The sequence below is a fragment of the Anabrus simplex genome, chromosome 1 (genome assembly GCF_040414725.1).
Source record: "Anabrus simplex isolate iqAnaSimp1 chromosome 1, ASM4041472v1, whole genome shotgun sequence".
Classification (NCBI taxonomy): domain Eukaryota; kingdom Metazoa; phylum Arthropoda; class Insecta; order Orthoptera; family Tettigoniidae; genus Anabrus; species Anabrus simplex.
In genome coordinates this window covers 1404973735-1405001189 of record NC_090265.1, presented here as the reverse complement: position 1 = coordinate 1405001189, position 27455 = coordinate 1404973735, and the positions used below count along the sequence as shown (strand labels likewise).

Here is a 27455-nt window from a genome sequence, read left to right as displayed (position 1 = left end):
AGCACTAACATAAACATATAGGTAGCATTATAGTACTAGTCCACCTCTGTGGTGTAGTGGTTAATGTGATTAGCTGCCATCCCGGAGGCCCGGTTTCGATTTCCGGCTCTGGCATGAAAGTTGAAAACAAATAGTACGAGGGCTGGAACGGGGTCTACTCGGCCTCGGGAGGTCGAGTAGAGGGGTTTTGAATCCCACCTCAGCCATCCTCAAAGTGGTTTTTCGTATTTTCCCACTTCTACTCCAGGCACCTAAGGCCACGACCGTTTCCTTCCGTCTTCCTTGTCTATCCCTTCCGATCTTACCATCCTCTAACAAGGCCCCTGTTGAGGATAGGAGGTGAGACCGCCTGGGCGAGATAATAGCCCTCCTCACCAGTTGTATCATCATACCCAAAGTCTCATGCTCTAGGACACTGCCCTTGAAGCGGTAGAGGTGAAATCCCTCACTGAGTCCGAGGGAAAACCAAACCTGAAGGATAAACTGATTAAGAAAGAAAGGAAGAAAGAAGGAAAGAAAGATCATAGTACTATAGGTCTATAACCTATCATTTCCAAAAAATATATATATTTATGGTTGGGGCAATTGGCCTACCCACTTTCGGCACCCATGAAAGAGAAACATTAAATATCTTGGTGGAGGGAAAAAGTTAAACATGATAAAGATAAATATGACTTCATCTAGTTTTCACAAGTCGGGCTGAGTGGTTCAGACGGTTGAGGTGCTGGTCTTCTGACCCACACTTGGCAGGCTCAATCCTGGTTCAGTCCGGTGGTAGTTGAAGGTGCTCAAATACGCCAGCCTCGTGTCGGTAGATTTACTGACACGTAAAAGAACTCCTGCAGGAATAAATTCCTGCACATCGGCGTCTCCGAAAACCGTAGAAGTAGTTAGCAGGGCGTAAAGCCAATAACATTAATTACATTTGGCTTTTAACAAGCTGAGCATATCAAGCAAGAAAAGTGTCTTGGTGACATTTTAGTCGTTCAATACAGGAATGTCTTTGGGTACTGTGACTTACTTTTTTTTTTGCTTTAAGTCGCACCGTCACAGATAGGTCTTATGACGACGATGGGACAGGAAATTTTTTTTTTTTGCTTGGGGCTTTACGTCGCACCGACACAGATAGGTCTTATGGCGACGATGGGACAGGAAAGGCCTAGGAATGGGAAGGAAGCGGCCGTGGCCTTAAGTAAGGTACAACCCCAGCATCTGCCTGGTGTGAAAATGGGAAACCACGGAAAACCATCTTCAGGGCTGCCGACAGTGGGGTTCGAACCCACTATCTCCCGGTTGCGAGCTCACAGCTGCGCGCTCCTAACCGCACGGCCAACTCGCCCGGTATTTTTACCTTCGGTTTATTGACTTGGCTTGTATAACCTAAAACTCAGGCTAAGTTGGATAATATTTTAAATGCCAACTTCACTATTTTCACCTGTGTGCAATTATATTATTTATTTCATTAATCTTATAATTATTATAATTGAGCATTGTTAACTTATAAGACCCCAACAGACAAGCATTGGTTTTGTGTAGAGATATACATTTGTTAAATTCACGTTTTCTTTCATGATGTACATGTCTATTTTTGTTATATTATAGAGTATTTCGCTATAGAAAATTTCTTTAGAAATGTAAGCTCTTCAATAAAGACATAAATAACTGTCGCATGCCAAGATAAACTTGTATAATTAGAGCTGTCAATATGGTTTATAATCCCTTTGATTTATTACCTTGACATGGATCACCCAAAACATAGGTTAGGTTTGGAGAATACTTTAATAATCAGCATTAATTAATGCAATGTTTATTACTTTCATATTCCAAGGTGTAATTGAAGCATTTAGTTAAAGCATCATACATTAAAATTTAAAGTTTTACCGCTAGAACAGCTGACATGGAAACGTGATTTAAAATTCAAACAAATTCAAATTACGTTAAAATGATCTTCTAAAAAATAAACTGTAGACTTTTCCGATATATCACCAGCATTTCTTCGGCTCGCCAAAATCCATTTCTCCCTAGTTTTAGCGTCTTTGGAACATTTATAAACAATTTGTTTGGGATGGTATGCGATGTGCTATTGCACATCGGAACTATACACCACTTAAAAGTTTTCTGCTTCACTGTCTGCGCAGGATTCATTTTATATCTAAAATATACCACTCAGATTATTATCCAATGTATAGACCTCGAATTTAACTATACCAGACACTAACATAAAGTAGAAATACGCAGAGTGTATCCTGCTTCTCACAGCACACTATGTGTTTTTTCGTGTGCTAATTCAGTCAACCTGTACGATGACGTCAGACCAATGAGATCGCGTATTTGCGTCACGTCACATTTTCATACTTTAATTTAGATTTTTATCATGTTTGGAGTTATTATTTGTACATTCTGATCACATTTTTGAATTCTGCATGAAATTTTGAATCAGATTAGCATATTTTTAATTAAAACCCTGGATCATGCATGATCCCTATTGTAGAAAAGTAAAATGATTCTGTTAAGAGGTTTCATCACAATATTGATGAAATACTCTAACCATTCTATGCACATAGTAGTTCCTCTAAGAATATAAAAAAATAAGTCTACTAAGTACAGACTCAATGTGCCAAAACCTAATACACAGCCAAAATGGTGCTGGTAAGCAGCCATTTTTATTTTATTCACAAAATTCTGCCAAAAGTGTTAAAAACTTAGTTAAGCCCATAACTAGATCTCATAGAAACGGTGACTACAGAAAACTATTACTCCTCGGTTCCTTTGCAAATGACCTCCTTATTGAATGGAAGCTGAAGTAGGTAAGAACATAATGGGGGGAAAAAAAAAATCACTCCTTTCTTCCTACAACCTAAAATGAGAATTGGATAACAGTATGTTCAGGTTCAATGAAGAGACAGTTTTGGTTTCATAGTATCCTAACAAGAACAGATTCTTTTAAGAGGTTTAATGTTATAGTAACACATGGAAGGTTTTCAGCAACAAAGTGAAGGGAAATGGCTAGGATTGGAAAGAAACTGGCCATAGACTAAATTAAGTTACAGACTTAGAATTTAACTGGTAGATGGGATAAACCACAGAAAACCATATTCAGGGCTGCAGACAGAGGGTTTTGAAACCAACTCCTGATGCAAGCTCGCAGCTACATGACCCGAACCGTGCAGCCAACTTCCTTGGTGACAGACTAATTTGCTTCTGTCCACATTCCATTACTCTGGTATGAACCACACTTGGGCGAAGCAACTAAACCTAAATCTGTGATACTGATATTTTATCCCCCTGTGGGGTGAGGGGGAAGAGTGTAGAATACAGCGACGTTATCCCCAACCTGTCGTAAGAGGCAACAAAGAGGAATCCATACGGGCTTTGATATTCGGAGCATATGCTGGCGACCACAGGGCCCCTAGCCAAGTTTGATATGACTTCAATTTAAGCCAGGCTCCTCACATCTTTCCTATCCAAACTCCCTGGGTCAACTCTAGTTTTCTTCCGACCTCAACGGTATAAGTTTTGCAAGGCCTGGGTAGTCTCACATCCACGCCTATCTGGCCCTTCCCTTTCTTTTTACCAGCACCTTCATTCCTTGAAGGGTTAGACCTCTTCCTTTCTCAATTAGTGTTCATAGGAGATGACTGACTAGTTATACTTTCCCATAAAACAATAATTACCCCAACACACTCACATTTGACAATTCCACTAAAGTTGATAAGTTGAGTATACCAGTACATATTGAGTAAGCAACAACCCTTTTATATGTTGTTTACAAAATCTTTTATATGTAGCTAAATATAGCATAAACAGTTCTATCATATTCATGAATTCTCTGGGCAAGGATCTGCAAGAGGTACACCAGAAGAAAATCAATCACAACCCTCACATGAAGATGGCACTTATGTTGACATGGAAGTTACATGAATGACAAAGAGAAACTGTAAAGGTGAGACCAGATGCAACATTATATCTGCTAAGAATACACGACATACACTTGTTCCAAACGTGTAAATAACAAGGAAACTGAAGGTGATGACTCAAGACTTGTAATTAGAACAAAGACACCTTGACAACCATGAAGTTGCACAAGAACTCATTAAATAAATGTTTCATACTTCAAATTAAATTTAAATTTTTTAGGAATGTCTAGTTTTGCTACCAACTTTTCACTGTATAAAAAGATACCTTCTTTGATACGATGACGGTTTGAGAAGTTCTCGGAATCACCGCTAGATGTCAGTGCTAGAGCAACGAGGTTCCCATGCAATAATCACACATCCTTTGTGAGTGAACATGTGGTGCATCAGTGCTCTAGCTGCAGGAGTGTGGTAGTGACGACTCTTTGTTGTTGTTTCCGTGTAGTGATTTGTGACAATGAAAAAACTGAGATTCGAGCAGTGATTAAATACTTTGTAAAGAAAGGTATGAAAGCAAAGGAAATTCATGCCGACTTTCAGAACACAAGGTGGGGACTCTGCTCCTTCATTTTCAACTGTTGCCAAGTGGACCAGCGAGTTTAAATTTGGTCGGGAGAGTTTGGATGATGATCCGCGTAGTGGACGGCCAAAAAGTGTTACGACCCCAGAATTTATTGCAAAAGTGCATAAAATGGTCATGGAGGATCATCGACTGAAAGTGCGGGAGATTGCTAAAGCTGTAGGGATGTCTTCTGAACGGGTATATTATATTTTAACCGAAGAATTGGGTATGAAAAAATTATCCGCAAGATGGGTGCCGCTGCTTTTGACATTGGACAATAAACGCACCAGATTGAATATGTCCGAACAAAGTCTGGCCCGTTTTCAGTGCAACCAACAAGATTTTTTGCGCCGGTTTGTGACTACAGATGAAACTTGGGTCCGCTACTATACCCAGAGAAAAAACAGCAGTCAAAGCAGTGGAAACATGCTGATTCACCACCACCAAAGAAAGCAAAGGCAGTGCGTTTGGCCAGAAATTCATGGCCTCAGTTTTCTGGGATGCAAAAAAGCATTCTGCTGATAGATTATCTTCCTACTGGCCAGACAATTACGGGGCAATACTATGCAAACCTCCTAGACCAACTACAGGAGAAGATACGCGAAACAAGGTCTGGTTTGGCAAGGAAAAATATCAACTTTCACCAGGACAACGCTCCGCTGCACACAAGTGTTATTACCATGGCAAAACTTCATGAACTGGGGTACGAATTGTTGCCACATCCACCTTATTCGGCACCATCAGACTTTCATCTATTCCCTAAGCTGAAAATTTTCCTCGGTGGACGGAGATTTTCTACAAGGGAAGAACTGACAGCCGAATTCGAGAGGTATTTTGCAGGCCTGGAGGAATCTCATTTTCGAGATGGGATCACTTTTTCTTTTTGCTATTTGCTTTATGTTGCACTGACACACATAGGTCTTATGGCGACGATGGTATAGGAAAGGCCTAGGAGTTTGAAGGAAGCAGCCGTGGCCTTAATTATGGTACAGCCCCGGCATTTGACTTGACTTAATTCCTGTTGTTCCTTGTGGAACATAGGGCATCAACAAAGCATCTCCATCTGATCCTGTTGCCAGCCAACCTCTTCACCGCTCTCCAGGTCTTGCCTTCTTCCATTGCCTCCATGTGTACATATCCTCGCCACGTTTGTTTGGGCCTTCCTCTCCTCCTTTTACCCTGCGGGTTCCAATCCAGTGCCTCTCTCTCAATGGCTTCATTCCCTTTCCTCAACATATGCCCTATCCATTTCCATTTCCGCCGCTTTACCTGTATGGCCATCTCGGTTTCACCCATCCTTCTCCATAGTTCATGACTGGAGATTACTTCCGGCCAGTAGATGTTTAAAATCTTCCTTAAACAGCGGTTGACAAAGGTCTGCAACTTGGAGGTAATCACTTTAGTCACTTTCCAGGTCTCGGACCCATACAGTAGAACAGCCTTGACATTACTTCGGAAAATGCAAAGTTTGGTCCTGATAGATATTTTGTTGTTCTTCCATACCAGATAGAGCCGAACAAAGGCACCATTTGCTTTTTGTATACGTTGAGAAACATCCAGTACTACTCCTCCATCTTTGGTAACTACACTGCCCAAGTAGGTGAAACTATCCACATCCTCTATAGATTCATCACTGAAGACAAATGGGTCTAGTCTGTTGGTGTTCATCCTTAGGGCCTTGGTCTTCTTTGAGTTAATTGTTAGTCCCACCTTTTTTCCTTCTTTTACCAAGTCTTCAATCTTTGATTGCAGTTCACCATGTGCCTCAGACAGGAGACACACATCGTCAGCGAAGTCTAGGTCTTCTAACCTATTAACCAATCCCCACTGGATACCATGTTTCACATTTCACGTTACATTCCGCATTACTGCATCAATCACCACCAGGAACATGGTTGGCAAGAGGATACAACCTTGACGTACTCCTGAACTTACAGATATAGGCTCAGATACACGGCCCTCATGTATGACTCTGCATGTATAATCACGGTATGTTTCCTGAATGATGCTGGTAATTTATGATGGCACTCCATACCGCTTCACTTCCTTCCACATAGCTTCTCTGTTGATCGAATCAAAAGCTTTTTCGAAATCGATGAACACTGCATAGAGGCAAAATGACCATTCAGCACACTGCTCCAGAATTATCCTCAAGGTGTTATTTGGTCTACACATGAGCGATTTGATCGAAAGCCTGCCTGTTCCCGTCGGAGCCTCAAGTTGATATACTCCTTAATTCTGTTCAACAGAAGCCTGGTGAATGCTAGGGATTGAAAGAAGCGTAATGCCCCTCCAGTTGTTACAGTTTGACATATCGCCCTTCTTTGGCAACTTCACCAGCAACCCACATTTCCAATCTGTCGGCATTTCTCCATTAAGCTATATCTTCTCAAATAGCGGCTGCAACATATTGGCAGTGGTATCCATATCAACCTTCATGACTTCTGCTGGAATATTGTCAACACCTGCTGCCTTACCAATATGTAACTCTCTCAATGCCCGCTTGATTTCTTCCACTGTTGGAATGCAGACTTTAATCCTTGGGTCAGGCTGGGTTTCTTCCTCTTATTCTTCGCCCTCTCCTGCATCTACTTGCTCCTCCAAGGAGTGGTTTAACACCGCAGAGAAATGTTCCTGCCATCACTTGAGTTGATCCTCGGAGTTTGTTAGGAGGACACCATCTTTGTTTCTGACTGGACGGTTTTTCTGCATCTGCTTCCTTGCCAGAACTCTGGTGATGGTATAGAGTTCTTTAAGATTTCCCTTTCTGGCTGTCTCCTCTGCTTGTTGAGATAGGTCATCTATCCATTTCCTTTGATCTCTCTTTACACTTCTCTTTACTTCCTTATCCTCGCAGCATATTTGGATTGCAATTCTGCCTTCCTTGCTCGTGTCTTACATGCAATCATTACTTCCTTTATCTCTTTCCTTTATCTGATAATTTCCCATGTCTGGTCAGTCATCCAGTCTTTTTTCCTCCTGTCCTTAAAACCCAGGATATTTTCACTTACTTCAGTAAATACAGATCTAGTCTTCACCCATTTTACCTCAATAGTTTCATCCTCCACCTCAGGGAGTGCTTGGAATCGATTCTTTAGTTCTATCCTGAAGGCATCTTTCACATTTCTGTCATCCCTTAGCTTTCCAACATCATATCGCTTTCTTATTTGCTCTATCCTTCTCTTTTGTGCCTGTATCTTCATTCTAAAGGTAGCCACAACAAGATGGTGATCACTACCAATATTCCTCACATCCAACAATGAACTCCTCCACCTTCGTCCAATAGCCACATGATCTATCTGGTTTTCTGTCCTATGATCCGGTGATACCCGTATCACCTTATGGCAGTCTTTATGTGGAAATATAGTACCACCAACAACCAAATCGTGGCTTGCACAGAAGTCCACAAACAGCTGTCCATTCTCATTTCGTTCCCCTAAACCATGCCTTCCAATAATATGTTCAAGTCCTTCGTTGTCCTGTCCAACTTTTGCATTCAAATCTCCTCCAACTAGGATGATATCCTTCCTTTTCTGTTTCTTAACCGTTCTATTAAGATGTCCATAGAACACCTGTTTGCCTTCCTCCTCCGCCGACTCCGTAGGTGCATAGCATACTATCAACACAATGTTTCTAATATTGGTCTTAAAACGTGCCACTATTATCCTTTCCGTCACTGGGTACCACTCCATAAGGCTCCTCTTGTCCTCCTTATCCATTAATATACCCACACCTCCATAACTCGCTCCGTCGCCCTTGGGTCTTCCAGAGTATACATATGTAGCTCCATCATGGGTTGCCAATTCCCCAAACTCACTCCATCTTACCTCACTCAAACCTAGGATGTTCAGGCCATAACTCCTCATACATGCCACTGCCTGTCGTAGCCTTCCACTTTCCCGCAGAGTCCTCACATTCCATAGCCCAATTTTCGTTAGCCTTTTCAAGCCAAAGGTCGTCATCTTTGGATCAGTCCGGTTGCTCATTGTTGTTTCTGTAATAAGGTAATTTAAGGTTGTGAGAGTTATTGGCCCACAGCACCCAAGCTTGGTGGTGGGGCTGCCACCTACGCCTCCAAGCCTGCTGTTTTCTGTTGGGGTAGTCTCCCTTAGTCTTTGAAGATCCCTCTTCACCACAAGGCAGTGGTTTTCCTCTTTATTTTACCCCAAGAGGAAGGGTTGCCTCCTCCGCCAACTTTGCCATACCAAAGGTCTCCTTCTCTGCCTCAGTTGCCGTTAAGGACTTCACCAGAGCCCCGTTAGCCATTACTTTTCAGGGTTCCTGTAAGGCCTTCACAGCTACCGTAGCGGTCCTGGGGCACACAAGGTCCCCGCTGTACTTCACCCTTACAGGCTATCCCCTACTTTGTACCGTTGCCCGACCCCACGACGTGGACGAGGGGTTGGACTTATGGGGGACCCCGGCATTTGCCTGGTGTGAATATGGGAAACCACGGAAAACCATCTTCAAGGCTGCCGACAGTGGGACTCGAACCCACTATCTCCCGATTACTGGATACTGGAGATGGGATCAAGGCATTGGAACATCACTGGACCAAATGCATTAGTCTACAGGGAGACTATGTTGAAAAATAAAAGCAGTTCCACCGAAGTAAGATACTTAATTCTAGTACATTCCGAAAACTTTTCAAACCACCTACGTATCATCATCACAATCATCAGCATCATGAGCATCATCAACATACTAAAAGACATTGTAGTTTTCGTAGCTGTAAATGCACTGTACTGTCATTATGAGAAATATTTATTTGAACATATATACTGTACTAAGGTCCCTACTGAACAATAAATCTTGCTACATAAATTTTCTACCTAGGTACCTATATTTTATGGCTACTCTGTGTACTAGATTTATAACAACTAAACTCCAAGTGCTTGCATATATTATATGACAAATTTTGCAGCAAATATTACATAACTCTAAGTATTAAATAGCAAAACGTGACAAATGACTACAGCCAAGTTTGACTAGTCATATTTTCACATTTGTGCTCACTTCCAAACACTGTATATCGCCGTTAGACCAGCAAAAATCGTTATGTGGTAATGATGTTGGAGAAATACTGACCTGCAGCACATATTGTTAAGAACGGGAATACTCTGGTATAAGTCGTACAATTTCAAACCTCAGATGACAGAACCTTACCAGCCCAAGTTCGAAGCTGAATTATTTCAAATAAGGGTTTTAGCAGGCATGACTATGAATATTTAGAGGTGCTTTGAGAACAAGTGCTGTGTACAAATTTTCAACAAAATGAAGGGTGCTCTTTCACTTTTGAAATTAACTTTCTCTAATGACTATACAGAAATCACAGGTTGTTTCAACCTTCACAATATACACAAACTCTGCAATATAAGTTGCCATAAGACAATTAACTAATATGATTATTTAAAATTGGTATCACCTTACCTGTTTCGAAGCATGGTTTTGCATCTGTATCCTGAATTTATCCGTAACATTACAATTTGCTGCAGATACTGCATTATGCCTTACAACAATATCAATACAGCAACGAGGCCTTATTGAGCCTTCAGGATCAACAACAGTATACTTATTTGGAGCTGTGCATAAAACTGAAAAGAGGGAATTCATCAATATATAAAATTGCAATACGAATTTTGTCTGTACATTGGTCAGAATTAAAAAAGAATTCTATTTCTGTATCGGTCATGTCCAAAGCATGAAGGAAATGTATTTTGTAATTTTCTGTCATCTGTATGTATGTATGTATGTATGTATGTATGTAGACATATCACAAAAAATTGGCCGAACAGAATTTAATTTAAATCGACATGAAAAGGTTGAGAATTAGACACTATAAATAATTTCACTCAAGCTAAATGAAATGGTAGTTTAGGGGAGGGCTTAAAATTTCATTCTCAAATATCTATGTTATTAGTGGAGCTAATAAATGTAAACTTTACATTCTTATTTGATTAAAAGCGGGACCGGTTTTGACCACTATTCTGGCTCATCGTCAGCCGATTAAATAAAAATATAAGAAAAACAATAAGTAAAGGATAAGTCTTTTACTAAAAGCAGTTCAAGAAGCATTATAACACTATGGGGATTAGCACTGCGTGATGTACGATCATAAAATACAGAAGAAGTCGAAGATCAGTCATTTAAATGAAGCAAGGTGCAAGTTCTTTAAATTAGTGGACCTATCTATAAATAATACATAACAAACGTTATAGAGAATACTATTTCCAATCATTTATGTCTTGTGCAGTTTTTCCGTACCAGCTATAACAGAGATATTCATGAATTTAGACCTTTGTTGCTTTGTCCACATCAACGCCAAGCATAGTTAACATGAAAATATTGTTCAGTCATGTTAACTGGCGATGGTGGTGGTTGTTTTTGTCGTGAATCAAGGTAAAAATCTGCGCGGCCACCAGCCCACATTGACAAGGAAAATTGTGAAGATGATTTATCAAAATAAGAAAAATCATAAAGGAACGATCGCTTGAAGAATAAGATTAGAGGGAGTCATGAAAGGAGGAAGGACAACTCCCTTTACATTAGATGCCTAACATCAGAGAGTTAGATGAAAACTAAATGTGAAGGCCTACTAAATCGAAAGATCACACAAGTTATCAACAATAACATTAAATTGACCACTGTTTGTTGTGATGTGCTTTCTCTCTTTTGCTGCCACTCATTGCTGATAGATGGGATTGCTGCTGCACCCTGAGTAGAACAGTCTGCCTGAATATTGCGGGAAGTAACTGGGGAGCTGGATAACTTTCTTTTTTAGCATTTCATTCCTCTGACTCATACATGTTCTGATAACTACAAGTACGCGACACACTCGACTCATTATGATATTCCAGCTATTTCATCCCTGTTCTGAAGCACTGATAGGAACAGCAGTTTTCATCGCTGTCTGTGGTTGGGTCATTCCAGCTATGGAACTAGGCACTGTTTAGAATACCAGCCTGGTACCTACTGTTCATAAAAAGTGAGAAACTTTGCCATTTTCATTGATCAAACATTCCATATGATAGCACTGCTTTTAACTGCAACATTCCAGTTGGTGAACATTGTTATCTGAAAAGAATACCGAAGTCACTGCAAGTCAAGTTCAGGTTAATACTGAATTTGTCTGTTGGCCTGGAAAATGAGAGGGTGGATTTTATGAAACTTTGTAGTTCAGTTTAGAATAAGTTTGAGTAGGACCTTAGCTATAAGTCGTCCAAAAAAAATTCACCAGGAGGGGGTGCTTCAGAAGGAACTTAAACCATAAAACTCTATGTATCTCTTTTATGGTTGATTCTACATGAAACACATGAAAATAGCTCATGACAAATTTTTGTGCTATGCCTTTTTCTGACACAGTGAAAAATAAGGGAATTATCAGTGGCAGTCATTTGAAAGGTTAAGTCCAAGAGCCAGTAACTAGCTCTGTGGACTGTATAAGGAGGTGGTATGGAGATCGTTGTGGCAACTTTTTAAAGGTTTTGTATACCTGTCCGTATTGTTTTTTAATAGCTGACTCTCTTTTATACAGGAAGGATGAGATAAAATTATGATCAGCAATAATGCTGAAAGAATATGAATCAATAAGGGTCAGAGAGAGCAAGAAAGCAAGTAGGTCACGATAAACCATTGACAGGGAAAGGCATGCCCACTTATGTGCCTCAGGATCCAGGGAAAAATGTGACTGGTGGACAAAATGTTATCATACATGTGCTAACTGATTGTCCCATCAATGACTGATACTACAGCTAGTATTATCTATTATTAGTAAAATAAAGCACCATTCACCTTTATTTTATAAAATCCTCTGCAGTAAATTGAATTATAAAAGCAAGAGAAATTCTAAAGAGCAGTGGGAAAGAATATTTTATGATAGCAACCACAGTAAAAGATCTTCCAAGAGTAAGGCATTTTCTCGTGTTACTTGGTGCCATTCATATCATTTGAAAATCATCTAATGTTCAACAGCAGAACTACATACTTATGTACTAATAAAGATACAGAAGGCAAAAGTTCAGCACAAACATCTGACAAAGGGAAAGTGTCCTAACTCACTGCAGAATACTCAAAGAAATACATGCTAAGGTCAACATTCTGCCACTAAATATATTGTGATAATCACTTGTTTTTCACTGTCTTGTTTGGACAAGGGAATCACTTTTAAAATGCACACATGACCGCCTTAAATTAAACAAATGCTGAATGTTCCACATCGTAGCAATTCATAATGGCCTGCTACTTCTTTCTCTTATAATTTGGTTTGACAATAGATTGTTACAGTAGATCATACTGCTTCAAGGATTTCTGTGTTTTGTTAAGAAGGAAGCCATTATTTATTAGTGTCAACTCAGTTAGTACAACTTTAAAGCATTTCATTCTGTCATACACTAATAAACATACAAAATATAACAACATGCATGTTGTATTGCTTCAATGTTTGACAAAATGCTGCATTTTAGGAAAGCTACTAAACTGTATTTGAAATTATTATCACAACAGTGTATCAATTTCATGCTGCTTGCCATGCTCTAAATCTCAATAAAATATGTGGTTTGTTATTCAATAAATATTTTAAAATAGAGGAAAGTCTAAGGCTTGCTAAGTATGCCAAATTAAAATGGAACTAAAGATCAGTTCTTCGCTAATGAACTTTTTGTCCAAATCTATATATACATATTATAAAATGAAGTCCCTGATAGGTGTGTGTGTGTGATTGTGTGGGCTAATATCAGAGACCATCAAATGGCTTTTGATGTGGTTTTCAACACAGTATAGAGCATTTATCGAGGAATGTTTAGGTGCATGAAACATTTTATCTTCAACAAAAGGCAGACAAACAGTGGCAATTTTAGTGAACAGCCAACAAAGTGTTTCCTTGGTTTACACTGCCTAAACACTCAACAAGAAACCCCAACTCGGTGTGGAAGAATACGAAGGTGGTTTGAAAAGTCCGTGTAAAGTCCAAGAGATGGCACCACCGGCGCGTATCGAGGTCATGTTTAGTTAGTAGCATCTCTTGAATGAAAGCACACCAAGTTTCAGTCATATTGGTCTACTTCTTTGTGTTTGGCATTCGTGTGAATCAAGGAAGTCGAGTGACTTTCAAGAAATGGACGAAAAAGAATTTCGTGTGGTGATTAAACATTACTTTATGAAAGGCAAAATGCCTCAGGAGACTAAAGAGAAGCTTGATAAACATTATGGTAACTCTGCACCTTCGAATAGAACAGTTTATAAGTGATTTCAAAATTTTCGGACTGGCCATATGGCTGAACGTTCTGGACGACCTGTGGAGGTTACGAATCCAGAAATCATTGATCAAATCCATGATATGGTGATGGATGACAGAAGAGTTAAGGTGCGCGAGATTGCTAGTGCTGTGGGCATCTCGACTGAACTGGTACATAATATTTTGCATAAACATTTGGACATGAGAAAGCTATCCGCAAGATGGGTGCCACGATTGCTTACGCTTGGCCAAAATCGGAATTGTGTGAAGTGTTGCAAGGATGGTTTGCAGCTGTTCCAGAAGAATCAGGAGGACTTTAAGCATCGTTTCGTCACTGTGGATGAAACATGAATACATTACTATATCCTGAGACCAAACAACAATCTAAACAATGGGTTACCAAGGGGGTATCTGCACCAAAAAAGGCAAAGACCGTTCCTTCGGCTGGAAAGGTTATGGCGACTGTCTTTCAGGATTCACAAGGGATAATCCTCATCGACTATATGGAAAATGGTAAAACTATTATAGATGCAAATTATTTATCGTTATTGGACCATTTGAAAACTGAGCTGCAAGAAAAACGCCCAAGATTGGCCCACAAGAAAGTCCTTTCCCATCACGACAATGCATGAGCACACACCTCAGCAGTTGTGGTCGCAAAATTAATGGAAATAGTATTTCAACTCACAATCACAGGAATAGAACCAGCTTTTGGGTGGTTAGGCCGTGTGCATTTTGCCAAGTTTCGCCCAAAAGCTGGTTCTATTCCTGTGATTGTAAGATCTGCGGCCGTGAAAGCCATTTTTGAGTATTCCAACTCGTTTCACATCCCCCCTATTCTCCAGACTTGGCTCCCTAGGACTGCTATTTGTTCCCCAATTTGAAGAAATGGCTGGCGGGACAAAGATTTTATTCAAACAAGGAGGGGATTGCAAACACTAATGGATATTTTGCAGACTTGGACAAATCCTATTATTCGGAGGGGATCAACAAACTAGAACATTATTGGACGAAGTGTATAAGCCTAAAAGGAGACTATGTCGAAAAATAAAAAAAGGTTTACCCCAAACACGTAAGTAGTTTGTATTTTTGCACGGACTTTTCAAACGCCCCTTGTATTGTTCAGCTTAAGAAGTTCTAAATAAATTACTTAATTTACCTCAATGTCATTAAGATAAATCTTTTACGGTACACTTTGCATGATTGGTTTTCGATTTATCATAATTTTAGCAAAAGTACAGGAATGGTTTAAATTCTGCAAGGGGAAAAAGGAGTGGGCTAACAGGCAGGCAGGCAGCCAGAAGGACCTTTGAAAACACACTGAACTGAGCTATGTATATGCATCAGGAGGAAAATAATTAACACCATCCACAAGACCTAGCAGCATAAATTCAAAACTGCTTCACCTCCGAAGCTGGAGTAGGTAGCTAGTACGAAATAACTGCTATAATGGACTTCATGAAGCAATAAGTAATTTATTGGATATGAATAGTGGATCTCCCTGACAGTGAATACAAGAAAACTGAAGAAGTACAGTAGAACCTCTATAATTCAAAATCGGTTAATTCATAATCCTACCTAATTCGAAGAAGCTCTCATTCCCGGAAACACGAGATATGGTTTTGCATGTTATTTAAATGGTTTAATGCGAAATACGGATAATTCATCATGTCATGTCGATCCCATTAACAAAATTCAGACTCTTAATTCAAAACTACCTTCACGTTAAAAAAAATAGTATCTTACAGAGCAATTCAACTTCAAAATTTATTCAGGCCATGATAGAATGCGTCTTTCAGAACGTGCTGGGATAGCTTTCCTTATTTTCACTCACTTCGGTGGGTCTACAGTGTGTTTCATATTTACTAAGTTCGAGTAAGATCGTAATTCTTTAGTATTCAAAGTTTAAAGGAACGCCACAATATCACATAGCAGGCAGTGTGCAGAGAAGCAGAATCCGCAAACACTGGCAATTACACGTGATAAAAACATACTAGTGTTATTTAATACAAACACTGGCAATGCTGACAGTTGGCAAAAATGCGTGGCTCATATAATCGATTTGTACGCACTGAACATTACTGTTATTTTTTAATGCCAAGCCCAAGCGGACTTATGGTTTATAGGAGAGAAATGCCAGCGGGGTAATCATATGAGTATAGGGGGTCATTGACTGCATTGCAATGCACGCGGAAGCTAGAGACTACCTCTCCTCTTCACAGGAGAGTTCGATAAGCCACGATGTTTTAAGGGCGTCGGGCACTTTCCGTGCGAGAACAAGTCATCTAAAAAATCCAAACAGTACAGTAATCCAAAAAATAAAGCATCTGCACAGGGGAGCCAGCATAATCTGTCCTCGTATTTCAATCGTGTTTTTTTTCTTTCGTTGAATAATGTAAATGCACCTTGTTGGATACATTTCAGAAATAGTTTTTTCCATGCCATTTGAAAGGTTTAAACTGTGAATCGAGGTAATTGGAAGCATTAAAGAGTCTTAGAATACTGTGACGCAGCAAGGGTTGGCATTTCTGAATTACGAGAGAAACGCCACAGCAGGAAATCGAACAAGGATAACAAATACACTATAGAGAATACGTGATACTTTGAGAGATATCGCAAGATACTGATTGCCAGCGCACCTAGCAAGACGACCTTAAAATGAGTGTAGTAGTAGTTGTGATGTCATACTGATCAGCTGGTATGTGAAATTTTGTTCTTGGATTTGCATTAAGAAGATTTTCGTAAAAATATAATTTATCAGGTGACAAAATATTTTGAAATCACAATCATACACGCATTGAACCATGTTTGGTAAGGTTTGTGCTGTTTTTTGACTGCAGTAACTTCAAATTGTTCAACTATCGAAATCTTATTAGGTACCAGTATTAGTTATTTATCTCTAAGTGCTGTAGGCCTAGTTCTGTTTGTGAAATATTATAATTAGTTATTGATCTCCAAGGACTGTAGTTCTGTTTGTGAAATATTATTATTAGTTATTTATCTCCAAGGGCTGTAGTTCTGTTTGTGAAATAGTATTATTAGTTATTTATCTCCAAGGGCTGTAGTTCTGTTTGTGAAAAATTCTTATTTACCTCCAAGTGCTATAGTTCTGTTTGTGAAATATTATTATTGGTTTTTTGTATTAACATTTTTTATGTCCTATTTAATTTTACATACTTTGTATCATATCTCTCTTCACTGTACTGCAAATGTCTAAATTCATTTGTCAGTATTACTAAGCAAATTTACCAATAAATTGAATCTTTCTTCCGCTTTCCTTGAGACAAGACAGTGTAAGTAAATTCCAATATTGTAAAATATTAGCGTACACATCACATTAGGTTTAACATTTAGTTGTCAACAAGTATTCTTAGATTAATTACATAAATTAAAAGTAGACAATGCCCTAAAACTTGCACTCATAGGTTAGATTTTAATTTGTTGTTTTCTTTCGTTGTACGTGTGATCAGTGGGTTATCAAATGTACGAGAAGTGATTTAGATGACATCTACAAGAAAGAAGGACCTGCCTACTAAAATAGCACAACGAGGATATGCTCAGATCACTTTCAATCCACAGATTTTACGAATCCTCGGCTGTATAGTCAAGGGTAAGTTATGAAAAATTGTTCTTGTGTATAAAACTTTTATCTGCCCTTTATGTTTTAAATAGAGAAAATTAATATTACATATGCCTACATACATAGCTCATACATCTTCATTATAGACGGTTATGCCCTTCAGCATTCAGTCTGCAAACCTCTGAGTTTAATAATAATAATAATAATAATAATAATAATAATAATAATAATGATGACAACAACAACTTAGTATTTTATTGCAGTCAATGTTCATAAGATTCAATTAAATTACAGTTCATAAATCCTTTATGTTACACTAGAATAACATGAGCATAATTTGAACAAGAATATTTTGCACATTACAGCATAGTATCTTTCAATTACTATTATATTATAATAAAAACACCAAACTTAACATTTCACTACTCACAATGGGGAGTGAATATTTGTTGCCGCAGAAACATGTCAGTGATACTTTTCTCGGAGGACAGATAAGAGTGCTATACCGCATGGAGCGCAGATACACTGGGGACTTTGATCGTGGTAACTACATGCTAAAACCTGCCCTCACTTTATCATTCCAATGAGATTTTGCTTTTTACTATCTTTACAGAAAGTTGTTCCTAGGCATTCCCTTGCTCCTTTTACTACTGCATCATTATATGCCACCCATTCTCTTTCTACATCCTATGCCTGTATCCTGGACTCCATTACTTCCACAGGTCCGAGCTTGGTCGATTCTGTGAAGCAGGATGCTAACTTACTTGCACATAGTCCTTAGTAAGGACCTCTCCCATAATGGGTTAGGGATCATGGGTAGATTGTATAGTCCTAGCCGCCTGAGCGCAAAGCAGGCCATGACTCGGAAAATGATAGAGATGCCCACTCCTTGGTATGTCAAGTCTCAGGACCATGTAATAGGCCACTCAGCCGTTGTCCGTGGTTCTTGAACTAGGAGGTGACTACAGTAACCCACACCATGAACCACAAAAATTAGTAATACATCTTGGGCTGTTACACAACTAGTATGAAATTGGATGGTATTTCACAACAGTTTATCACATTCTTGTAATTTATATGTTGTATTATTAAAGAATACCAGTTTTGCATTTCACAGTACTAGAACATGGGCTTATTCAAAAAGCAATGTGTACAATTAATATGAATATTAACTTTGCTTCAATAAACTCTTTTTTAAGGCTAAAACCCAATTCATTGCCAACAGTGAATCTTCCCAGCAGCGCATACAAGGCGATTTGGGATTTTTTTTAAAAAAAAGAGGGAATCCACATAAGAGGAAGAAGTGGAACATAATGGAACATCTCCATCCACCAGTACTGCTCAGGTGCAGCCAACAGACTGTCTTCCGGATGCAAGGTGTCCTAATAGTGTTAATAATAAAGTTAAACTTATATAATTACGCAAAGGTTGTGTAAAGCTCAAAAAACTATCTGCAGAAAGAATGCACTTATCACCAAATTGAAGGGTGAAGGTGTGCAGATTAGAGAAAAGTAGGGTGGAAACAAAGTCTGACTTATGCTCCTTTACAGGGTCTATTGGCTCGTACTCTTATTCTGCGGGAGTTGGTGACAATGTAATTCTCATCATTGATGGGAATGACATAACACCCCATTTTACATTGGTAATTCCAGCTCATATTCAGAGGATTATTTTAATAGTCAAGTAAAAAACTATGGTCGTAAGAGCACAGGAAGGCGATTCACTGGCAGCGATAAAACTCTTGCAATATATTATTGTTCTCCTAAAGCATACAAGTTCTTGCAGAAACTCGTGTGTCTGCCGTCGGTTAGAGCCCTTCGGAGCTGGCTCGAGAATTTAGGTATTTCACCTGGTATTAATGAAAATATATCATCATTAATGAAGGTAAAGGCTGAACAATTAAGTGTTTCAAAGCGTGTGGTCTCCATCATACTTGATGAAATGTCACTGCAAGACAATATTACTTACAGTGCTTGGTCGGATGAGTTTGATGGTTTTGTAAATCATGGTGGTCACAAAGGAAACAATGCCCCTGAACATGCAAATCAGGCCATGGTTGTTTTAATTAGAGGTATTCAAGTTAATTTTAAGCAAATAATTTGTTATTACCTTACTAGAGATGGTATGTCAGGTGAGGTTGTGAAAAAGGTGACGAACAGGATTTATTCCTAAGGTTATTGTGTGCGATCAGGGATGTAATAACTTGAAAATGAGATCACTGCTTAATATCTCTGACCGACCTCGATAGCTGCAGTCGCTTAAGTGCGGCCAGTATCCAGTATTCAGAAGATAGTAGGTTCGAACCCCACTGTCGGCAGCCCTGAAAACGGTTTCCCATTTTAACACCAGGCAAATGCTGGGGCTGTACCTTAATTAAGGCCACGGCCTCTTCCTTCCAACTCCTAGTCCTTTCCTGTCCCATCGTCGCCATAAGACCTATCTGTGTCGGTGCGACGTAAAGCAACTAGCAAAAATAATATCTCTGGGGAAATTGTCACAGGTGAACAATATAGTGGTAGTGGAAAGTGTTTTTGAAGACTTTATTTGTAAAGTATGATATAATATTTTATTTGTAATGACCTAACCTGTACTGTGTAATATTTGTAAATAGCAGATTTCTATTCTGTACTTACTGGAAGTATCTAGAAAATTGTTGAACAGGGTGTGTGCCTTTTGTGGGTTATGTTTTCTAGAAGGAATTTTCTAACTATTCTGGAAATGGAAGATTCGCGAACGTGTGTATTCGAGAATGTCAGTTAAAGTTCGCAACGGAAGTAGGAATTGTGATTGGTGAACCTAGGAGGGGATGGGCGGACTCATGCATTCTGATTGGCTACTCCAAGGCCAGAGTTTTCCTATATATAGTGAGCGAGGCTGCGTTCGCAATAATTCGGTCTTGCTTTGGCCTGATCTGCCTTTAGTCTGTATTGGTCTGCGTCGTGTGCTACACCTCGCTTCCGGGATGGGCCACCCTCGGGTAAGCACTCTTACTTTCCGTTCCAGTTAAAATTTCTAAAATGTTCGGTCGCTATTTCGTATAGGAGTCTGCCCTAGCCTAACCTAGATTCGCCAAATTAATTATTTACGATGCCTTAGCTTTTCTGCTGGGGTTCCCTGTTTGTTTTCGAGGCATTCCCATTTCTTATTTCACTAAATATGTAGATTGAGATTTAATACATTTACCTTGGGGTTTGCCTCTTATAGTTCAGTGTCACTTGATATACGCTGGAGTTTAGGAGAGTACATTCACTTCACTCTCAGTTGTAATTGTTTTTACGTTGCTTTTAACCTACTAACTTGCATTGTACTACTGGATTTGTAACTAGTTGTAAAGTTGGTTTGAAGTTTGAAACTCGTAGTGAAGCCCATTATCAAAGAACCTTTAAGATATGTGTATCACGGAGCTTATAGTTCGTAAGTTGTAATTTGGTGGATTTTGTTTGGAATGTATTTGTAAAATTTCACTTGTAAATAATATTTGTCAAATTTAAGGATCACGGCGATTTATTTTGGAATCTGCAATCTAAGCCATGTCCATGCCCTCGGTAGGTCCTGCCTGTTTCCACTTTCCTGGTTTATTATCCACTAGTTGGCCCTACTGATATTTAGTATTATGTATTTGTTGGCTGAGATCCGCGTAGGCCAGCTGATATTACTCAGTGTATAGTGTTTTCTGATAGTGTGTAGTTGCTCTTACTTCCCTCTTTTATTGTGTTTATTACTTGTTTTGTGTAACTATCGTAGTAAAGGTAACAGAAATATATCTCAAAATATGTAACAATAAGGAGTATTTCTTCCATGATGCTCTCCACCTATCAAAATCAGTCAGGAACAATTTGAAAAGGCATGATTTAATGTGTGAAGATGGGAGAGTTTCTTGGAACCATATTGTAGAACTTTATAACAAAAATAGTGCCATGAAACCTTGATTAGCTCCAAGGCTAACCAGGAAATTTCTTGATCTCCCTCCATTTAATCCGATGAGGGTATGTTTGGCTGTTTGTGTTTTCAGTCATTCTGTTAGTTGTGGAATTAAAACAATGTTGCTTTAAATTCTATGCCTGATGAAACGTTAGCTACAGCTAATTTCATTGAAAAAAAATGGACTCTTTATTTGACATTTTCAACTCGTCTCAAAAACATTCTTCAAAAGAGTTACGCTGCACTATACATGATGAACGCAAACAGTTTGAGTATTTAAATGAATTATCACAATTCTTGGAAAGTATTACTGTAATAAATAGCCAGCATAAGAAACCTCATTGCATTAAGGGATGGGTTGAAAACATTTCAGCATTAAAATTATTGCGGCAGGAGCTCAAAACTCAGTATGGTTTTGGATATCTACTTACAAGGACACTCGCACAAGATTGTTTGGAAAATTTGTTTTCTGTTGTAAGAAGTAAGGGTGGAAACAATGTAACCCCTGATTCCTCAAAATTCAGATAAAGTCTTAGACTTGCCATTACTAATCAGTTACTGCGACCTTCTGAGGACAGCAACTACGTCACGGATGCAAGTAAGTTTTTAGTTGTACAATTGATTAAAAAAAAAAAAAAATTAAACCATGCTATTCAGTCTTCAGTACAGGGAAATGATGATACCCCTACAAATACTGTTCAACAATGTGCAGATTCACATGTATGCAGCTGGATATGTGCAAAACTGCCTTGTGAGGAATGTAGAAATAGATTGGTAGACTTAAATGGAAAGAGTGAAACTGAATGCTGTTCTGAAGCAGTATGAAAATACTATATTCCTTTTTTCACAATGAATCTGCACATATGATGTACTTAAGGAATTCTACATTGTATACAGAATTCTAGGTTAGGTAGTGTAGACATTGTGAGCAAGATTGTATTAAATTGCATACCTCTTAATGTTACTGTAGAAACGCGACGGGGAAGTCACCAAACGTTTTTTCTCATATTAAGACTGGGTTAGGGAATTTTTATTGTAATGGTAGGCCCGTTTGCCTACCAGTCACAAATAGGTTGGGGAGTTTTTATTATAATGGCAGACAATCGCTCTCCACCTGCCTTTTTGAAAGAGACTGTCTTAGCGGTTTTCTTTCCCAACTGAAATGAACATAGGTCATTACAATGATGTCAGTAGGAATGTCGTGATTAAAAGCAATGCTTTCATATGAAATACTCGATCAAATGAAAAACTGCACATTTTCTCACTTTTAAGGAACAGTACTACACTGCCGATCTAGCAGTCCAAAGTTTCAGAGCTGAAATGACCAAGCCACAGACAATGTGATCCGTGAATACTCTTCGTCTTTTTTCGGTGGCGGGGAGGTGTAATAGTGGAAAGTCCCAGGACAAAAACTATGCCCTTTTACTAATCTGCTTCCTAGAAGTACCCAATGAGTCGGAAAATCTCAATTCACTACACCGGTGGCGGAAAAATCTATCTAACTTGAAGCCAGAGGAGAACCCCCCCCCCCCCCCTCTTTCACTGCTAATTTGGAATAAAATTAATGTCAAATTTAATAAAAGTGAAGAGGAAGAATCTTTTCTTAAGAAACAGCTCTTTTCAGGGTTGAATTTTGAGTTATTTAGTGAAATGTGGTGCTATAATTTGGAATAGGCCTGATTTGTAATTTTAGACCAGGTCATATTACTACTACTACTACTACTACGTAAGCCCCTGCCGTAAGTGTGCGGACTGCTCATTTAAAACAGCGCGTCAGAGTAGGGATCGAATAGCTGGAATACTATGATGAACCAGTGTGTTACGTACCAGCAGTATCAGAAAATGTATGAACCAGAGGAATGGCATGCTAAAGAAGAAAGTTTTCTAACTTCCCAGCTATTTCCCGCCAATGCTCAGTCAGGCTGATGTACTTTGTACACAGCAGTAATCTCATCTATCTATTTCGATATCGTAGGCATTCCTATTTAGTTTACTTCTGACTCTGAAATACCACTCGTATCAGAGTCAGTACTGTAAAACAGAATAAAACATAAATGATAGGAAATTGCATTCTCAACTTTTGTTATGTAGTATTTTTCGATACGACCAATAACATAGGTATTTAAAAATTAAATTTTAGGGCGCTTTCCCCTAAACTACAATTTCATCCAGGGTAAATATAATTTTTTATAGCTTAGACTGTAGTTTCTTATTCTCCAACTCTTCATACACATTTTCATTAAATTCTGCTAACCCATTTTCTTGTGGCTCGGCGTTGATATGGACTTAGCAACAAAAAATACAAATTCATGAATATCTGTGTTATCATAGCCAGTACGGTAAAAATGTATAAGACATAAATGATCGGAAATGTAATTCTATATAACTTTAGTTATATAGTATTTATCGATAGGACCCCTAATAATATAAATATTTGAGAATTAAATTTTAGGACATCCCCATGACTACCATTTCACTCAGCGTGAATAAAATAATTTATAGCCTAGATTGTAGTGGCTCATCCCCCGACTTTACATACCGATTTTCATTAAATTCTCTTTCCCATTTTCTCGTGATGCGTGTACATACATACAGAAATTACAGAAGAATAAAAAGTGCATTTCCTTGTTACTGTGGACACTGAGCAATGTACAGACAGAACTCTTATTTTACATATATAGATAACAGAAATAATAATTTGATTAAAGAAAAGTTTAATTGCTATCTTTCTGAAAAAAGACTCAATGTGAAGTTAAGATTAACTTCAAAGCAAAGATCATGCATATGTAAATACATACATACATTATCATTATAGACCGTTATGCCTTTCAGCGTTCAGTCTGCAAGCCTCTGTGAATTTACTAAACATCGCCATAATCCTAGATTGGCAACTAGCGTTGTGGCCTCATTTAGTTCTATACCTCTTATCTTTAAATCGTTAGAAACTGAGTCTAACCATCGTTGTCTTGGTCTCCTTCTACTTCTCTTATCCTCCATAACAGAGTCCATTATTCTCCTAGGTAACCTATCCTCCTCCATTCGCCTCACATGACCCCACCACCGAAGCCGGTTTACGCGTACAGCTTTATCCATCGAGTTCATTCCTAAATTAGCCCTTATCTCTTCATTCCTAGTACCCTCGTGCCATTGTTCCCACCTGTTTGTACCAGCAATCATTCTTGCTACTTTTATGTCTGTTACTTCTAACGTATGAATAAGATATCCTGAGTCCACCCAGCTTTCGCTCCCGTAAAGCAAAGTTGGTCTGAAAACAGACCGATGTAAAGATAGTTTCGTCTGGGAGCTGACTTCCTTCTTACAGAATACTGCTGATCGCAACTGCGAGCTCACTGCATTAGCTTTACTACACCTTGATTCAATCTCACTTACTATATTACCATCCTGGGAGAAACACAACCTAAATACTTGAAATTATCGACCTGTTCTAGCATTGTATCACCAATCTGACATTCAATACTGTTGAATTTCTTACCCACTGATATCAATTTAGTCTTTGAGAGGTTAATTTTCATACCATACTCATTGCACCTATTTTCAAGTTCAAAGATATTACACTGCAGGCTTTCGGCACAATCTGCCATTAAAACCAAGTCGTCACCATAGGCCAGACTGCTTACTACATTTCCACCTAACTGAATCCCTCCCTGCCATTTTATACCCTTCAGCAGATGATCCATGTAAACTACGAACAGCAAAGGTGAAAGATTACAGCCTTGTCTAACCCCTGTAAGTACCCTGAACCAAGAACTCATTCTACCATCAATTCTCACTGAAGCCCAATTGTCAACATAAATGCCTTTGATTGATTTTAATAATCTACCTTTAATTCCATAGTCCCCCAGTATAGCGAACATCTTTTCCCTCGGTACCCTGTCATATGCTTTCTCTAGATCTACGAAACAAACACAACTGCCTATTCCTCTCGTAGCATTTTTCAATTACCTGGTGCATACTGAAAATCTGATCCTGACAGCCTCTCTGTGGTCTGAAACCACACTGGTTTACATTCAACTTCCTCTCAACGACTGATCGCACCCTCCCTTCCAAGATGCCAGTGAATACTTTGCCTGGTATACTAATCAATGGGATACCTCGATAATTGTTGCAATTCTTCCTGTTCCTTTGCTTATAGATAGGTGCAATTACTGCTTTTGTCCAATCTGAAGGTACCTTACCAACACTCCATGCTGATTTTACTACTCTATGAAGCCATTTCATCCCTGCCTTTCCACTATCCTTCACCATTTCAGGTATAATACCATCCTTTCCACCTCCTCAAGTGTAATTTCACCAACATCATTTTCCTCCTCCCCATGACCTTGGCTGTTTGCAACACCACCATGATGATTTCCCTTTACATTGAGATGATGTTCAAAATATTCCCTCCACCTCTCCAGCGATTCCCTGGGATCTATTATGAGTTCACCTGAATTACTCAAAACACTGTTCATTTCCTTTTTCCCTCCCTTCCTAAGATTTTTTATTACTGTCCAGAAAGGTTTCCCTGCTGCTTGACCTAGTCTTTCCAGGTTATTACCAAAATCTTCCCATGACTTCTTTTTGGATTCAACACTATTTGTTTAGCTCTGTTTCTTTCATCTACGTACAAATCCCTATCTGCCTCGGCCCTTGTTTGGAGCCATTTCTGATAAGCCTTCTTTTTACGTTTACAGGCTGCTCTCACTTCATCATTCCACCAAGATGTTCGCCTTTTCCCATCTTTACACACAGTTGTTCCTAGGCATTCCCTTGCTGTTTCTACTACAGCATCCCTGTATGCCACCCATTCACTTTCTATATCCTGAACCTGCTTACTGTCTACTGTTCGAAACTTCTCACTAATCATATCAATGTACTTCTGTCTAATTTCCTCGTCCTGGAGACTTTCTACCCTTATTCGTTTGCAGACAGATTTCACTTTCTCTACCCTAGGCCTAGAGATACTTAGTTCACTACAGATCAGATAGTGGTCTGTATCATTGAAAAATCCCCGGAAAACTCGTACATTCCTAACAGATTTCCTGAATTCGAAGTCGGTTAGATATAGTAGTCTATTATGGATCTGGTACCCCTAGCCTCCCATGTGTAGCGGTGAATAGCCTTATGCTTGAAGAATGTATTCGTAACTGCTAAACCCATACTAGCACAGAAGTCCAGCAAATGCTTCCCATTCCCATTAGCTTCCATATCTTCCCCACATTTACCAATCACCCTTTCGTATCCTTCAGTTCTATTCCCAACTCTTGCATTGAAATCGCTCATTAGCACTATTCTATCCTTGCTGTTGACCCTGACCACGATGTCACTCAATGCTTCATAAAACTTGTCAACTTCATCCTCATCTGCACCCTCACATGGTGAATACACAGACACAATTCTAGTCTTAATTCCTCCAACTGACAAATCTACCCACATCATTCGCTCATTTACGTGCCTAACAGAAACTTGTTGCGTGCAATGGTATTCCTGATAAAGAGCCCTACCCCAGACTCTGCCCTTCCCTTTCAAACACCCGTCAAGTACACTTTATAATCTCCTATCTCTTCCTCGTCATCTCCTCTTACCCGAATATCACTTACGCCTAGCACATCCAGATGCATCCTCTTTGCTGACTCAGCCAGCTATACTTTCTTTCTTCCATAAGCCCCATTAATACTGATAGCTCCCCATCGAATTCCATTATGTTCGCCAAGCTGTTTCCAAGGAGTCCCTCGCCTCTCAAACGGGAGTGGGATTCTGTTACTCCCATAAGTCCGAGGCTTGCTTAAAATGTTCTGAGCTCGGTAAATTCATGAAGCAGGATGCTACCCTACTTGCACGTAGTCCAAGTGAGGATCTCTCCTCTAACGGGTTATAGACCACCGGTGAATTGTATAGTCCTAGCCGCCTGAGCACAAGGAGGGCCATGACTCAGAATATGTCCGAGATGCCCACTCCCATTCCATAGCAACTGGTATCCCGACTCTCAGGACCACTTACTAGGCTACTCAGCCGTTGCCCATGGTTCACGAACTAGGACGTGACTACAGTAACCCACACCATGAACCATTATATGTAAATAATAGCATTAAAATAAAAAAAATATTTGGCTCGACAAAGATGAATCGGTCAGGACATGTTATTTTATATAGAGTTATTTAGGTAAAAGCACATAATTATGTGAAAGTAACACATCACAATATACAGAATTCTTTCAAGTACTTTCAGTAATGGTACCAAGGGACT

At 39.1% G+C, this 27455-nt stretch overlaps 1 protein-coding gene across 2 annotated transcripts in view; it reads right to left on the bottom strand.

Moving 5' to 3' along the window:
• LOC136858369 (motile sperm domain-containing protein 1) overlaps window positions 1–27455 on the bottom strand; it is a 139782-nt gene that overhangs the window by 90810 nt on the left and 21517 nt on the right. For both annotated transcript variants that reach the window (XM_067137857.2, XM_067137856.2), the window contains exon 3: window positions 9907–10070. In XM_067137857.2, coding sequence (XP_066993958.1) covers window positions 9907–10070 — 164 coding nt within the window. The remainder of the gene's footprint in view (window positions 1–9906; window positions 10071–27455) is intronic.